The sequence below is a fragment of the Pistacia vera genome, unplaced genomic scaffold (genome assembly GCF_008641045.1).
Source record: "Pistacia vera cultivar Batoury unplaced genomic scaffold, PisVer_v2 Contig186, whole genome shotgun sequence".
NCBI lineage: Eukaryota > Viridiplantae > Streptophyta > Magnoliopsida > Sapindales > Anacardiaceae > Pistacia > Pistacia vera.
In genome coordinates this window covers 130,061-147,126 of record NW_022195959.1, presented here as the reverse complement: position 1 = coordinate 147,126, position 17,066 = coordinate 130,061, and the positions used below count along the sequence as shown (strand labels likewise).

The window sequence follows — 17,066 nt, the reverse complement described above, 5'->3', positions numbered from 1 at the left end:
TAGCCGTCAAATCCTAGAAGTTCAGCTGCAAGAACAATGCTTCAATGAATTAGGTTGATACTAATTAACTCCATAAATGAGAAATTAATATGNGAACCCACCGTCGGTTGGACCAGTGACATCATCACACATCATGATGACGTCAACACATTTTTAAAACACACAATAATATGTTTTCTTTGTTTCCTTATTCATGAACCCCTTTTATATCTAACATATTCCTTTTCTAGTTCTCTTTTTAATCCATTTGTACGTATGCTTATAAGTAAGATCAATCACAGCCCTCCATTTCAGTATCTTTTTTCCTTTGTTTTTCCCACATCAACTTTGGCTTTTAGTGTTCTTTTTTAAGATTTCGATGGTGGTTAAACCAAAGTATATAATGTAGTGGATATGGTTGATGAGATCGATTGATAAAGAAAGAAAGAAAGGCCAACTGCATGAGAAACCAAAGTATATAATCGATTGATCATGCAACATACGGTCATCATAAGTCTTTATTCCATCCACAAACATACAATAGAAGTAAAACATAAACATTCAAGTACGGAATTCAAATACATAATCTGGGTTATCTACATGATGATTTTGGTTAAAGCAATATTGCACATACAAACTTCAAATACATAATCTGGATTATCTGCATGATGATTTTGGTTAAAGCAATATTGCACATACAAACTTCAAATACATAATCTAGATTATCTACGTGATGATAATTTTACTTCTATCAATTTCGTCCCGATCTCACTGCTTCCAAAACCAAACTTCAAATGGGCATGCAAACTTCAAATGAAAGGATTATCTACATGATAATTTTGGTTAAAGCAATATTTGATAATATGGAAAAGAAAAACAAAATCAAGAGTAGGAGCAGGGTGAATTCAAATACATAATCTGGAAATACATGCACATACACATTGCTCCAGATAAAGTTTGCAATTAAATCATTATTGATTATTGAAGCTGGATTGAGGAATGACGTGTTTATTACCTGGATCGAGGAATGGAGTTGTCGTCAACGAATGGAGCTATCGCCGTTGATTTCCAACGAGGAACGGAGCTGTCATCGTCGATTTCCGACGAGGGAGGAAGACGTCGTCGTCAATTTCAGAGAGTTCAGATGCGGTTTGGGTGGGATTTCAGAGAGAACAGAAGACAGAGGTGAAACCGTGAGAATTTTCGCAGAGAACAGACAACAGAGACGAAGCTAATAAATTTTCGCAGAGAACAGAGTGTTTGCTGAGAAATTTTCGTAAGAAAAACTGAGAAAGACTGAAAGAGAAGAAGATGAGAAAGGGCTACGTCGCGTCGCGTATTAGGGATTTTTAATATTTGGACTGGTTTATCCGCCAGTCCGGTTGGACCGGCGGTTCACTAATATTATTCGGTTTTCAAACGGTTTGAAGTAGCTCAATATCTAATAATGGTTTTGGGGTTGACTTGAACCGGACACGTGACCGGTTCCCGGTCCAACCGGTTGGACCGGCCGGTCTGATCTGGTTTTTAAAATAGTGACTCCAGCAGGAATAGATCCTTCTCCATATAACATTTGTTCCAACTCCTCATAATTAAGTTCACTGACCTCCTCTTCATTGTCAACTATCCAACCTTCAGTTTTATCAATACTTTCATAATCAATAGGATCAAAACTTATTCTAAACCCCACAAATCACAAACTCAATTAACCCCACAAATTGCTGAACCGTAGAAACAACAAACATCATTCAACCCAAAAGAATAAATAAAACCCATACGAAAACCAGGAACTTAACCACTTCAATACAAATTCAAAACGCAATAAAACCCAAATAGCAGCCCTAAAAGTAAAATAAAAAATCGAACCAAACTGAATGTAAACTGATCCCAAAAACTAGTTTTTCGAAGTAATTGGTTCGGTTTCAATTTTCAAAATTGACCAGACCGGATAACTAGTTCGGGTAATGGTTCAAAGGTAATTTTAAACCAGTTAACCAAACCGATTTTGTAAACAAGTTTTCCTAAAAGTAAAAACCTTAATATCTCTAAAAATCCTAAATGTAAAATCTATCGACATTTCAAATCCCGTTTGCTTTGAATCCTCTCCGTCTCCAACTCCTAAAGGCTGAACCACTACCGTGACACCGTCTAATCTGTCTCGGCATCTCCATAACTCCATTTTCTGGCCTAATCACCACCATGACATTTCAAATTCCATTTAAATCCTCTATCTCTACTCTCCAATTCCCTATTCATTTTCGATTCAATATTATGCAGTAGCTAAGCACGACTCCACTTTAGTCCAGTCGATCACCGATTCAACTACCCTAGGTAAGAGAAATCTTAAAATCGTTTGTGTATTGTGTTGATCGATTTCCGGCGAGGGAGGAAGGTGTCGTCGTGATTTCAGAGGCTTGAGTTACGATCGATTTCAAAAACGATTTCAGACTCAGAGAGTGGATTTCGTTGAGATTGAGTGGCGATTTGTGTGGGATTTCAGATGTTCATATTTGTGTTAACATTTTTTCAGAGGATTTTATGTAGAGAAAGGTGAAATCAGAGAAACTGAGAAATTATGGATGTTTTCCCCTTTTCAGATGCTGGACCGATTTTTCAATCGGTCTGGTCCAACCGACGGTTTACATTGTTCAGGTGGTTTATTAATGGTTTATAACAATTCATTTATTAATGTCGGGTTTTATGTTGGCTCGAACTGGATACGTGACCGGGTCCAGGTCCAACAGGTTGGACCGGCCAGTCCGGTCCGATCCGACTTTTAAAACAATGGTTTAGAGATGTTGTAAGCAGAGTGGGAGTAGTCATTTTCAAATAAGCCAACATATGTTTGGTGGGTGTAAGGATTATGATAATTGAGTGATGGAAGTAAGCAACTTAATGGTAATGGTATTGGAGAATGCCATGTAATCTTTTTATCCAAACAAATAATGGACCTCCTTAGTGTTCCACATTGTTATCACTTATCATTACTATTGATTCTTTCTCAAATGCCAAAAACATCGCATCACCATTAAAGATCCTTCCTGGATCACCCTTTGCCTAGTAAGTTTTTCAAATTTAGACAACTTTCACATTTTTTATTATAGACTACTCTCAAAATTTGAAAATTTATCATGGAGACCCCCATTGCACTATCAAATATTCAAATGTACCCTCAAAGTTCAATTATCATGGATATCCCTGTGCAGTTAAATTGGTAAATGGCGTTAGTTGAAAAAAAACTTTCTCTAAGACTAAAGCTACTTTTCACTCATCTTACCATACACGACAACGTAATGGAGTTAGGGTAAAGGAGTATCCAGATAGAGTTCCAAACTTGAGGTTAAGGGGTTAGTCTATGATAAAAAGTGCAAAAATTGGCATCAAAATAATAAATTAGAAACCTTAAAGGTACTCTATGATTATCTCCCATATTTCAATTGGAATCAAAACAACACTTATAAATTATTATCAAACTTTTTTTTTTTTTTGGATTTATGAAACATTCCTTTTATGTGTCTAATCCTCAAAAAAGATGCATTATATGGAGAAATAGTGGCCAAATTTAAAATAAAACATTAAATCAGAAAGAAATTAAAAGTTGGCCAATTGTGTCAGTAAAGGAGAGATCTATTTCTTTATCTGCAAATTTTTTTATTATTAAAAAAAGGACATATATCTCCATCTAGAAATAACAAGGTAACAATACTCTCTGAAAATGAGTTATCTCAATTCCATCAAAATTATCTTATTTAATTTATAAAATCATATTTATGCATGAGTTAGTTTTAACAAATTAGACAATTTTGAAAGATCCATCTATAGAACAGTATAAATAAAAAATTAATGTTTACTATATTCTAGTAATGCAATAAATTTTGAATTTGAGGAGGATGCATGAATTGACTTCATCTGTATTGAATATATGGGAATATAAATTACTTTAACCATCTTATGAATAAATGTTTTGACAAATTAGTAAGTAGCCTTTTAACATTTAAATAATTAATATATAATTTTGCCAGATAAATTTAGAAATATTTAACTATTAAATTTGTAAATTTTAGATATCGATGAGTAGAAATATTATAAATATTGAAAATCCTGTGATATTTGGAAGTGTTAGTTATTTAGGCATTAAAACAAATAGTAAGAAGTAATACAGTGTTACTAATTCACAAATATTAAGGATTTATTAAGAAAGGGGGAAATTCTTATTATTTCAGAAATTTAGGGGGTTTTGTCAATAATAAATCAGACTAAGGGGTCGTTTGATTATAATAGAAAACGAAGACGGCAATCCAACGAAACAAAACAAAACGGTTCTTAGTATCATTCTCCACTCTGTTTTCATTTTCAATTTTTTCTCAACATTTTTTGATTTAAATAACTTTGATACACAATTCCATTCCTTTCATTATGCATTTCTTCTCTGCAACCTCTCATCATGGGGGTCTTACTCTTCTTTAAGACCCATTGCCTCTTTTCTTCTTCTTCTTCTCCTTTCTTACCCGCTTTCAATTTCGTCTTCTCTGCTCTTAACGCTCCTTCCTCTCACTCTCGTTCTTTGCTTTGTTCTTCAATGGCGGGGCGAATTGACCGACCGGTTGCCGATGGTCCCGATCACCATGAGTCCCCGGTATGGCCAACACTTTTCTGACTTGTCGTCCGGAATTCCAGGTGGGTTGTCTCGATCCTCTGGGTCGGAGCAACATCCCTCGTTCCCTTATTTAGGGACTTGGAATTTGATTCGGGTCGGGATCTGAAGCCTAAGGTGATTTCCCTCTTTTTGGGGTTTGAATTGGGTTCCTTGGGTTTGGGAGGTTATTATTAATGATTATGTTTTAGTTTTTGATCCGTTGATTAATCATTTTTGTTTCTGAATTGTTTTATTGCCTTTATGGATTCCATGATATCATTATTGAGAGTTAATAACTGAATATTCTATTTATTCTTATTTTCCAATATATTCTGTTTGATTAGTGTGGGTGGGCATTGAGGTTGATGCAGAGTTTTTGCATTTGGATGAATTATGCTTTTGATTCGGACTAATTGTTATTATTTAATTTCGTTTTGGAATTTGGAGTTGGCTTTAACAGGAATCTAAGCATTAATTACAAGTGAAGGGTTCTGTTTCTTATTAAAAAAACAAGAAAGAAGAAAGCATATACCAGTTACTGAAGGCTACGATTTTGAATCTTTATTATTTAATTTATTTTTTAAATAGGTATATTAAACAAGCTTAGCCTCAATTATTTCTGAAATTTGCAAAAGCCGGATAAGGCTCGGTTTGACATGAATTTCCATTGATGATTCATATATTTAATTTATTAAGAGTTTTTTTTTTTTTTTTTTTTTTTGTATTTAATGTGGGTGGGAAGTTTCAAATTTCAATTGTTTGCACAAGCAGAGTAAAAAATAATACGGTTTAAATTAGGCTTTCATTAACGGCTTGGTTTTTAAGTGAGATAATCTTGATTTGATAAACATTTAGTGTGCTTGTAGAATTCTTTCAAATGATATTTCTGATTCTTTATCTCTGACACCAGATATGTATTACATCAATATACTTCTGCTGGGCTAGAACAGACTTTACCATGGATCTTTATCACAAGCTTATTGGTGTTTCAAATTTTTTCTTTTGTGGAGGGGAAGGCTGCCTCTGCTAAGTATCGAAAGTCTTGGAATCAATTCCTGTGTGAGTTCAGATTTCTTGCTTTTGTACATGAAATATTTAAGACCTTTCTAGCACTTTACTGTCAGCCACTCACTTTTCTGTATTTATCCTCAAATTTGTTTGCATGGGCTATAACATGTTATTTCAGGGGGTGAAAGTGTATTCAGAACAAGAGAATTAGAGGGACAACAAGCTATAAAGGTCAGTTGATGATGATTTTTTTTTATCTGTTTCTATTTTATCCAGTATTATTTGAAAAGCAAAATTACTTTATTCAAGCTTCTCTTGTCATTTACAAACTTTTTGAAAGATGGATACTAAAAATGCTAATGTGATCGATGGGTAGTTAGGTGCACTGCCACAAATATTATGTCTTTTTCTGCTGTTTAAGCTGCTATTCTCCTGGATTGTTTTATCACATTTTGACAAATCCATAGTAGAAGATTCTAACAGATGAATTATCAGTATTGGCGGGGGCTTATTAAAAAAAAAAAAATTGATATTGGGCAGAAGTAGCAAATAAAGTGTCCACTGTGGAGAGACCATGTGCATGGGAATAAAGGTTTGGTTTTTTATTGGGGTTGATTGAATGGAGAACCTCTGCCTGCTATATGTCATTGATATCACAATCTATTTTCCTTTATATTTAGAATAGTTTTAGTTTTGCTCCTTTTCATTCTGATGACATTGGGATGTTTTTTATGTTGTTTTGAATCTAATGCTACACATTATGATGATTTATTCTTCAACTTGTTTTTGAATGTATTTGGGCTTTAGCGCATCTGGAATGAGAGTTGGTTGGAAGCTTCTTCTACAAACCATGTAATTATGAATTATTTGTGAAGCAATCCCTGAATATGGAGATGGCTATTGTCATGGCAAGGGTATGTGTTTACATTTTCCATCTAGGACAATTCAGAATCCGTATGTGTATGTATATGGATCGTGACAATGATAATTCTTTTGTCCATATTGATTTAGGAAGCGGGCATGGATTGGATTTTTCATCTTGACACCGATGAAACTAACATCCAGCGGGAACTCGAGAATACTCCTTGAGACAATTGCTGTTAGATGTACCTGCCAATATTGATATGGTCGTCTTCCCTAATTATGTGAGTGGATCAGCAATTATTACTAGATCCAGTGAATATTTTTAGTTTATATTCTGTATATCTTTGCGCTTCTTTTGCAATCAGAGGTGATGATGAAATATAATGTTTCAGGAGAGTAGTGTTGAGCGAGATGATTCAAGGAACCTTTCAGTGAGGTATAATCTTTTTATGTGGTTTATATGTCACCTGGGTTCAATGGAGATGGATAAAATTAATATAACTGAAAATTTGAACATTATATTCTACTTCTTGAGACTTTGTTTTTCCTTGATAGGCTAGTCGCCAGGCAATTTGAACTTCTAGGCTATTTTACTTGTTTTGCTGTTTGGGTTTGGAAATGTATGGCTAGTTTAAACTACTGTAAAAATGCAGTCTTGAAAAGCAACATAAATTATTTGTTCAATTGTTAGTGCATCATGCAACATTGTTACTTAAAATTATCTTTTTTATAATGTTGCCATAGGTTTTATGTTCAAGAAGAACTATGACCATCTTCCCAAAGACGATATTTTGGCAATATAAAGATGCAACACGTGGGAAATCCAAAAACTACTCTAACATATGGAAAGGGAAATCAGCCGCTCGTATTCAAGATCATCTTCGTCCTAATGGTGCTCACAGATGGCACAATACATGAAGAACCCAAGTGTGGTGATTTATCTTATGTAGTAACCATTAGTGTATGTATGTATGTGTTATATATAATATTATAGGATGCTTGTTTCATGCTTGCTACCTTTCTATTTACCAATAAGTTCTTGTGTCTTATCAAGAAACAAACTATAATGTTAAGAGTTATGTGTTAATATTGGACCTTTACCTGATAATTTAATTTTTATTCTAGCGGTTACTTAACAAGGAAGTAGTGTAATGGTGTCAAGTATGAATTCCTCATTTCTCTTTCACTTGATCAAATATATCAGTTCAGCAGTCTTTGAGATCCTTATGAATAAAATCATCTATGTTTCACAAGGTGCCTATTAGACTTGAGCTTATAGGAGCTTTACCTGATATCTTTAATTTTTTGATTAACCATTACTTAAGATAGTAAACTGTATAAAAAAAGGGAAGACCTTTTGAGAACGGGGTCATATTGGATTATCTGTATCAAATGCTTGTCTGTATCTAATTGTAGTCGATATTATGAAATTTAGTGTTAAAGAACATAATTATTTTTCGCTATCTATAGACTTGTATGACTATGTTATTTGATAGTGAGATCAAATTGGATGAGGCTGCTGTCCTGCATTACACATATCCCAAGTTTTGATTTGACTTCAAGACGTGACACGGGGTGTGGCTGCAAGCCTACAAAGGAGGATGTTAAAAGATGCTTCATGCTGGAATTTGACAGAGCTGTGGGTTTTGTCTATTCTCTTTTTTATGTGCTTTACCCTTTTCCTTGTGAAAATTTTTGTTTTGTTGATTAAGTTTCTGCTGCTATGATTTCTTTTTTTTCTTTTTCCCTTTTATACCACTTAATTTTAATGATTTTTCCACTTTATGTAAATCAGTTTCAAAGTCGGTGGTGTTGGACCATATGTCCAAGATAAATAAATAAGAACTGTGTCTAACTCATGCAGTATGCTAAGGACAAAACTGTACTCAACAAAATTTGGAAATATAAATGAAATCATTCTTTGCTAAAGCATAAGCTCTATAATTTTCTAGGCTAGCTAATTGGAATGTCCTTGGCCAAACTAGATAAGCTATGAACCGTTAATCATGGATGCTTATTTGTGACAAGAAGGTTTCTATAATCAATCTTTTGGCAGTCTTTTTTTCTTGTCTCTTTCCTTTTATTTATCTTTAAGTGCACTTGTTATTCAGGCTTATTGATAATATTAGCTCTTTCTTGTTATATTCTGTGCAGGCATTTATAATTGCCTCAACTGCAACAGAGGAGGAGATGTTGCACTGGTAAAATTAAATTAAAAAATCTATACAGAACTATATCGAAGAACTAATTTTAAGGGTTTTAATGTGTTACAAGAGGACCTATAGGTGCTTTTGGGTGTCGTACAGATTGATATGCTGCTTTATAGAATTAGCTGTAGGATTTCTTATTTTAATAGTACTTTAGATACTAAAATAACAAATGATTGCTCCCCCTAATGCCTGTTATCTGTTTATATAGGTATCGCGAACACATTGTGTGGACTGATAAAACCCTGAATCTCAAACTTCTGAAGAAGGGCATCTTGACTCGTATTTATGCTCCCATGGTAAGTTCAAATGCCATTTTTTCCCGGCAGGCTGCATTGCTATGGTTCTTAGAGCTGATCAATTAAAGATTGTGTGCACGTATGTACCCTTTGTTGTCAGTTTTCTTGACATTACAGTGTTGCTCTGTTCACAGGCCATTATTCAAGCAATGAGGGAATCTGGGGTTTTCAGTTCAGTAATTGCTTCAGCAGAGACGGGCCTTTCAAAGGAAAAGTTTTTATCATCCATTGAAAGTAGTAACACTACTAGAGGAGTTAAATCCGGAATAGTCTCATCAAGAAAGGTTGGCAATAACAGTGAATCTCAGGCAACTGCAAGAAGGGTCTTGGAGTTTTCTAATGATGCAACTTATACTTCTGCAATTCCACCACAATCTCTTCCCGGCCTGGATGACATTGACTTTGATAAAAAATTACAGACTACAGTCGAGTGATGCCTAAATCTTACCTGGCTTCAGTGTTGAAGAAGGATCTAATTTTGAAATGTTAGCAAAAGAGAACTGAAGGGAGTGTTGTGATGTGGCATCATTGTTCAGTTTTGTGGAGCTCTTCCCGATCATTACCCAAGCGCTGGTGTACATTTCAGGTTTAGATTATAGGTTTTATAGAGTTAGAGATGTAGAGCGGGATTCAATTCCATTGCTGGAGCTGTTTTTCTTCTTATTATTTTAGTAAATGGTAGTATTTCTGAGAATGCTTTGGGTTACAACCTTGGTTTGTAATCTGAAGTTACATTTTGTCATATTAGTTTAACCACATTGGAGTGGTAATATTACATTACATTGTTTAGGCCCCATTCTTCATATAAAAATGGTCTTATTCATTGCATTTGGTATATTACATTTTCATACCTGCCTTAAAATTTTGCCGTTTTCTAGTATTTGAGGAGAGACAGTGTGTCAATGTGTAATATTACAAAACCATAGGGACTAAAATGTTTTCATGACCCTGCTTAATACACATACAAGCTTGGGTTGGGTTATAATCTTAGGGGTGTAATCAAGCTGAGGCGAGTATTGAGAAGCCCGAGCTCGGCTCGGCTGGAATAATCGGAGCTTGAGCTCGAGTTTGAACGAACTTCAATTGTTGAGATTGAGCTCGAGCTTGATAGATTTATGGTGGGCTCAAGCTCGAATAACCTGTGCAAAAATACACGGTAAAGCAGATGCAAACTAATGTTAGCACATAGCAAAGCCAGCTTAGCAAGATGAGAGATGTCCAATAGAAGCTAATACTTTTCTAACAGTTGACTCGCAATCTCCCTGGTGGGTATAGATTCTGGATTTCAAACAACGTGCTGGTCAAGTCAAGGCTGACCCATCGACAACGACAAAAGGCCAAAAAGCATCAACTCTGTCCACAGATATGCCAACAACATATTGAAAAAATCCGTCTCTTTGATCTTATCCAGAGCAGCAAGTAGAGATTTTCTCTTAGTCTATGAAAAGACAGATTGCATCAATTACAACACCAATTCATGACGAAATAGATAAACAAAGAAGCATGTAACTAAATCAACAAGCTGTGACTTTTACCATGCTCGAACTGGTTTGTTATTTAAATGCTTTAAGACTTTAAAAAGAACACTTAAAACCAACTTAACACATAATTCTAACTTCCAAATGAAGAAATTTCCTGCCTAGCTTTACAAGCGGAACAAAGTAACCCAATTCAGATAAAAAAATATATCACACTATTTCTGCATTCAGAAAGCAACTCCAAAAATAGAAAAATAATTGAACGTTGATGATAATCTGACCACCCACTTCAACCAAACTACAAAAACTTATCAACCATACACACAAATAAATCCTACCGACAAATAGAGGCTAGAGCCTGCTTTTCTCTGAGGTTCTAAGAAACTTGTAAAGATTTCACCTCCACTCTAACCTGGAATTCCCACAAACAGACATTTCTTCTCTTTGTCTTTTTTATAACACCATAATTGTGTATGTAGTAAAACTAATGGCCTTTTCTTTTTTCCGAAATGCACATACCTGACGCAAGCTGTAAGGATTTGCATATAGACTTCCTTCATAAACATGATCAAATAATCTCCTGAATTCCATCAAATGAAGGGATAGGAAGCATAATCTCCACTCGCTTCTTCTCTTCCAAGAATACAATAAGGAAAAAAAAAAGTTTAAGTTAGACTAAAATAAAATTAACTACTAAATAAAAGTGTCAAAATATTTTTATAATTTTAGTAAATGGAATTTACTTTTTTCCTTTTCTTCACTCAACTGAAATTGCGACATCAACCACCTCTACATGCTAGCATTTGCACTGTTTCCAAAGACAATTCAATAATTATCAATAACTCTACTTCCAAAAATAAAAATAGCCTTGGAAATCACCGATTATAGAAATGACTAGTATGTTACGAGTCATATTAGATAAGATACTATACTTCAAATTATTAACCTTTCACCAGTCTAAAGTATCAAACGCATCTAGATTCTCTCACAAATATAACATCCCTCTTCCAGAAAATAATCTAATTCAAATTTTTGCTGTTGAACAGTTTCAACCGCCCTCAAAAACTGCGCAAATTCTGATCAACCAGAAGTTCCGTTTTGTACATTCACTTGATCAAACACTTCAGTTTTAGCAATACAGTCATTGGTAGAAGATTGATTGTTAGCCACATATTCCCCATAAAGCTCATACAAGGTATTAGAAACGTGTTTGGAGAGAATGACGAAATTGATTTTGCTGTTTTGTATATTTCTCAATCAAAGATACAGCTATATATGTAGATAAAGACAAATGCCCTTAAGCCAAAATACACAAATGCCGAGAAGACGAAATTGATTTTGTTGTTCTGTATATTTTCTCAATCAAAGATACAACTATATATGTAGATAAAGACAAATGCCCTTAAGCCAAAATACACAAATGCCCTTAAGTTTACACCGACACAGATTACTTAATATCCCCCCCTCAAGTTGGTATATGATACAAATTAATCATTCCCAACCTGCCAATTAAGTAGTCATGTTGTTTCTGACCTAGTGGTTTTGTCATCAAGTCAACAACCTGCTCAGCCGTGGAGATATGATGAATCTTGATGATACCTTCTAAAATATTTTTTCTTGTAATGTGACAATCGATCTTGATTTGTTTTGTTCGCTCATGAAACACAGGATTGACCAAGATATGAATGATGACAATGATATCACAATACATACTAGTTAGGGTCAATGAATCAACGTCCAAGTCTCTGAATAAACCAATGATCCATGAAAGCTCACAAGAAAGTACTGCCATTGATCTATATTCTGCTTCAGCAGATGATTTGGACACAATCTTCTGCTTTTTAGATTTCCAAGATACCAATGAGTTGCCTAAAAAAGCACAAAATCATGTCGTAGATCGTCTACTCATTAAGCATGAAGGCCAATCACTATCACAAAAAGCTTGTAACTCCAATTCACTGGAAGAGGGAAACAATAAACTAGAGCCAGGATTCAACTTTACGTATCTGATTACCTTCATGGCAACATCAAGATGTGACCTTCTAGGTTTGTGCATGTGCTGACCGAGGAGTTGTACCACATAGCTAACATCAGGCCCTGTCATAGTTAAATAGATCAAATGACCTATTAACCTTTGATACACATTAGGATCTTCAAGGGGAGGATCAACTTTCTACTCATCATTGTTGTCATATTCAAAACTAGTTAGCTTTGTGTTTTGCTCCATGGGTATGCTAGTTGGTTTTGTTGAGCTTAGGCCAGCTTCGGATATAAATTCCAATGCATATTTGTGTTGATCAATGCAAATTCCTTGATCAGATCGAGCTATCTCAAGTCCAAGGAAAAACTTTAGTGTGCCAAGGTCTTTAATATGGAATTTTGAAGCAGGATAAGGCTTTGTGTGTTCAATGCCTACCAAGTCATCTCTAGTCAACAATATATCATCTACATACAGAAGTAAAACTATTAGTAGACCATTGTTCTTTTTGATAAAAAGAGAGTAATCATATTTGGATTGCTAAGAGGCTTGTTTCAAGCCATATAGTGACTTTTGTAATTTGCAAACTTCATGTTCCTTATCTTTAGATGGAAAACCAGGAGGCATTTTCATGTAAACATCCTCATAAAGGTCACCCTGCAAAAATGCGTTATATAAATCCAGCTGATTTAAAGACCAACCCTTAATAGAAGCTAAAGCTAAACAGATCTTACTGTCACCATTTTTGCAATTGGAGAAAAAGTCTCCTTAAAATAAATCCCCTCCTTTTGATTGAATCCCTTGGCTACTAATCTAGCTTTGTACCTTTCTACAGTTCCATCAGACTTATATTTTATCTTATAAACTCATTTACAACCAATTGGCTTGTGATTCTTAGACAAATCTACCACCAACCATGTATGATTTTTTTTCTAAAGCTAGAATCTCATTTTTCATAGCCTCTAACCATAATGGATCTTTAGAAGCTTCAGAAAATGAAGTAGGTGCAATCAAGGAAGAAAAAGAAGAAATTAGAGCCAAATAATTGGGAGAAATATTACCATAAGAGACATGATTAGAGATAGGATATTTGAAGGAACAAGAAGATTTGTTTGACTTGATGGTAGGACATATGTAGTCCTTGGACCAAATGGAAGGCTTGGACACTCGAGTAGAATGTCTGGAGGAGATTGATGGGGCTGCTTGGCTCAATGTTGGAACATGCTCAGTATGATCAGATATAGTGTCTGATGTAGCAGAATCTGTTTGGGCAATATTTTGGGATACTGGTTGTGTGGTATGTGGGGAAGCATTATTGTCCATTGGTGTATCAATGAGGATTTTGTCATTTGCATTAGGTAAGGGATAAATCGGTTTATCGAAATCCACAACAACTGATTCTGTAATTGTGCACTAATTAGTAGATGTAGATAATCCAAATGGGAATGTAGACTCATAAAAAATGACATCCCGTGACACAAATTTTTTTTGTGAATCAAGATCATATAAAATGTATGCCTTTACAAGCAATTGACCGAGATGAAAATTTATCATGATTATTGAGCTTTGTGGCATAAGCAAGACATCCAAAAACCTTAAGATGATCTAATGAAGGAGATGTGCCAAATAAAATTTCATATGGTGTTTTGCTTTTGAGAATGGGAGTTGGAATTCTATTAATAAGATATGAGGCCGTTTTAATACATTCTCCCCAAAACCTTGAAGGAATGGAAGCTTGATGCATAAGTGCTCTAGCAATATTCAACATGTGTCTATGTTTTCTTTCCACCAAATCATTTTGTTGTGGTGTGTACACACAAGATGTTTTATGAATTATTCCTAGAGATTCAAAGAAATTTTTTGTGTCACTATTAAGAAATTCCAAACCATTATCAGATCTGACTCTTGCAACATGAGTTTTAATTTGATTTTCAACCATTTTAATAAATTTTTGTAACAAATTGGCTGCTTCAGATTTGTAAGACATCAAAAAAGTCCAAGTGGCACGAAAAAAATCATCGACGATAGTTAAAAAATATCTAGCACCATTATGAGTTGGTTGTTTATATGGGCCCCATAAATCTATATGAATGAGTTCAAAAACACCCTTTGTAACTGAGTGACTATGTGTAAAAGGCAATCTTGTTTGTTTTGCTAAAGGACAAATCATGCATTCAGTTATATTACAATCAGGCAAATGTGGAACGAATTTCATTCTTGAATTTGAAATATGACCAAGTCTTTTGTGCCAAAGATTGGACTCAGTATATGATGAAGAAAAAGTTAACATTTTATTCATGAGAAAAGAAACGCATTACATGAATCTGCATAATTACAATCAGAATAAAAAACAAAACCATTTGAAGTAGTGTGCAAGATTACAAATTTCGTTAGGAAAAGCTGCACGTTGATACAGACCATGTTTGACCTTACCAATCCCCTTCAATACTCCACTCTAGAAGTCCTAAAAAGTGCACAATTAAGTATAAAAAGTGATACTACAATGGTTTTCATTTGTGAATTTTGACACTGAAAAAAGATTATACTTGAAATTTGGGAGATAAAATACTTTATCTAAACGTGAGTGGGAATTTAACGGAACTGAACCTATGTGAGTAATACGAGTCTATTTGCCATTTGGTATAGAGACTAAGGAGTCAGAATCAGGAGGAAGAGATACACATGATTCAAGAAGATTTTTGTTTGATGTCATATGATGACTTTCCCCAGAATCAATAATCCAATTATTATTATTAAATGAGCTCAAAAGACTAGTATAAGTACCTGCTAGATTTGCAGAAGGTTGAGTGTTTTCTTTGCCAAGTAACTTGAAAAGATTATTGTATTGCTCTATAGTTAAAACAGGAGCTTGTATCTGCATTTGCTCTTGAGAGTTGTTGGATGTTGAAATGTTTGCGGAAGCTGGATTTGTTGTCTTGTTCCCTTTGGTGCCAAATTGTCCTTTGGGTTTGTAGAATTTATGTCCTTCTGGATATCCATAAAGGTTCCAACATTTGTTCTTCTTGTGACCTGGATTATTGCAATGCTCACGGATTATCAATAACTTCTTGCCCTTGTAATTTCCCCCTTTGTTTGCATTATTTGTGGAAATTAATGCAGTAGTAACCTCATTGTTGGATTGTCTAGAGACAATTTGTCTCTATGATTCATCTAGAATGACTATTGAATAAGCTTGATTTACTGTGGGCAATGGATTCATCATCAATATTGCACTCCTACACACATTGAAGTTCTCATTGAGACCCATCAAGAACTGAAGAAGCTTCTATTGTTCTTGAAGACCTTGATAAGTCTTTGATCCCTCACAAGCACAATTAGGCAAATTGACCATGGATTGATTCATCCCAAAGGACCTTTAGACGCGAATAATAGGCATAAACACTTTGAGTACCTTGATAAACAGAGACTATTTCAATGTGTATAGCATATATCCTCTTTCCATTGATCTTATTGAATCATTCTTTGAGATATGCCCATATAATGCTTGCATTTGTCTCATAAACAACCCCACCAAAAATTTCTTTGGATGCTGAATTAAAGATCCATGATAATACGATGACATTTACCGTTTCCCAAAGACTGTGTAAAGACGAATCAAGATTGGATTTGGTACAAGATCCATTGATGAAGCCAATCTTGTTCTTGCCTGTGAGCGTGACAATCATTGCTCTGCTCGAATGTGAATAATTCTCAATTCCTGTTAATTGTTGAGAAACAATCACTGCACCAGGAGTATCACTTGGATGAAGATAGAGCGAATTCTGAAAATCAATTTGACTCAATGACATCATAGTTTGCCCTTGTTGCTCCATTTATGCAAATCACTTTGATTTTGGTTTTGAAGATGAATTGGAAGAATTAGGGCTAAGATGTGATTTAGGGCTATGAAATAGAGGGGAGATTAGGATCGATTACTTGCGATTATTGAAGAATCGCATAACTGCTCTGATACCATATTAGAAACGTGTTTGGAGAGAAGACGAAATTGATTTTGTTGTTCTATATATTTCTCAATCAAAGATACAACTATATATGTAGATAAAGACAAATGCCCTTAAGCCAAAATACACAAATGCCCCTAAGCTTACACTGACACAAATTACTTAATACAAGGTCTCTCGAATTCTCATAATATTTTTCTTATGCTTCATGCTCAGGACACATTTCAGGGAAGCAAAATTCAATCACCCTCATTTCGCACCTAGGGTCCAAGATAGAAACTACAACCAAGGTTTAAAACTCAGCTCGAGTAGTGACCCAATCAGGTGATCGGGGTCCAGGCCGAGTGGTCGAACCGGTGATGTTAGCTAAAGTTGAACCCAAAAAATAAGTTTAATAAAAAAATCAGTTTATTTAAAAAATAAAATAAAAAGAAAAAGAAAAAATTAGGTTTATGAAAAAACTTAACATAGCAACCTAAAACTATGACCTTGCCCCCCACCCATTGCCCGCCATAGCTAACCCCTAAAATCACAGCAGCCCACTCACAACCTACCCCTTTAACCATAACCACCAACTACCATTCTTTAAATCACCTCTACCTATTCTTTCATTTATGCAGCCTTACCACTCTCAACCCCCACCAATAGCTCCCAA

At 34.8% G+C, this 17,066-nt stretch overlaps 1 protein-coding gene and 1 pseudogene across 1 annotated transcript; one reads left to right on the top strand and one right to left on the bottom strand.

Moving 5' to 3' along the window:
- The first annotated feature begins 1,006 nt into the window (after positions 1-1,006).
- Positions 1,007-9,816, top strand: LOC116126907 (annotated as a pseudogene).
- Positions 9,817-11,787: 1,971 nt separating this feature from the next.
- Positions 11,788-16,282, bottom strand: LOC116126906. The gene is made up of 3 exons (XM_031412586.1): positions 16,037-16,282; positions 15,234-15,609; positions 11,788-12,916 (listed from the first exon to the last, which is right to left on the bottom strand). The coding sequence occupies exons 1-3, from the start codon at positions 16,280-16,282 to the stop codon at positions 12,645-12,647; spliced, it is 894 nt and encodes a 297-aa protein (XP_031268446.1). The 3' UTR covers positions 11,788-12,644.
- Positions 16,283-17,066: the final 784 nt, after the last annotated feature.

Bases quoted from the DNA above. Each gene is read 5' to 3' on its own strand.
- LOC116126906 (XM_031412586.1), bottom strand. From the start codon at position 16,282: ATGGAGCAACAAGGGCAAACTATGATGTCATTGAGTCAAATTGATTTT. The intron at 15,610-16,036 runs GTAAATGTCATC...GATGAATCATAG, and splicing joins TACACAGTCTTTGGGAAACG to AGACAAATTGTCTCTAGACA. The intron at 12,917-15,233 runs GTACTTATACTA...TTCTGTATGTAG, and splicing joins ACCTTCTGCAAATCTAGCAG to ATGATATATTGTTGACTAGA.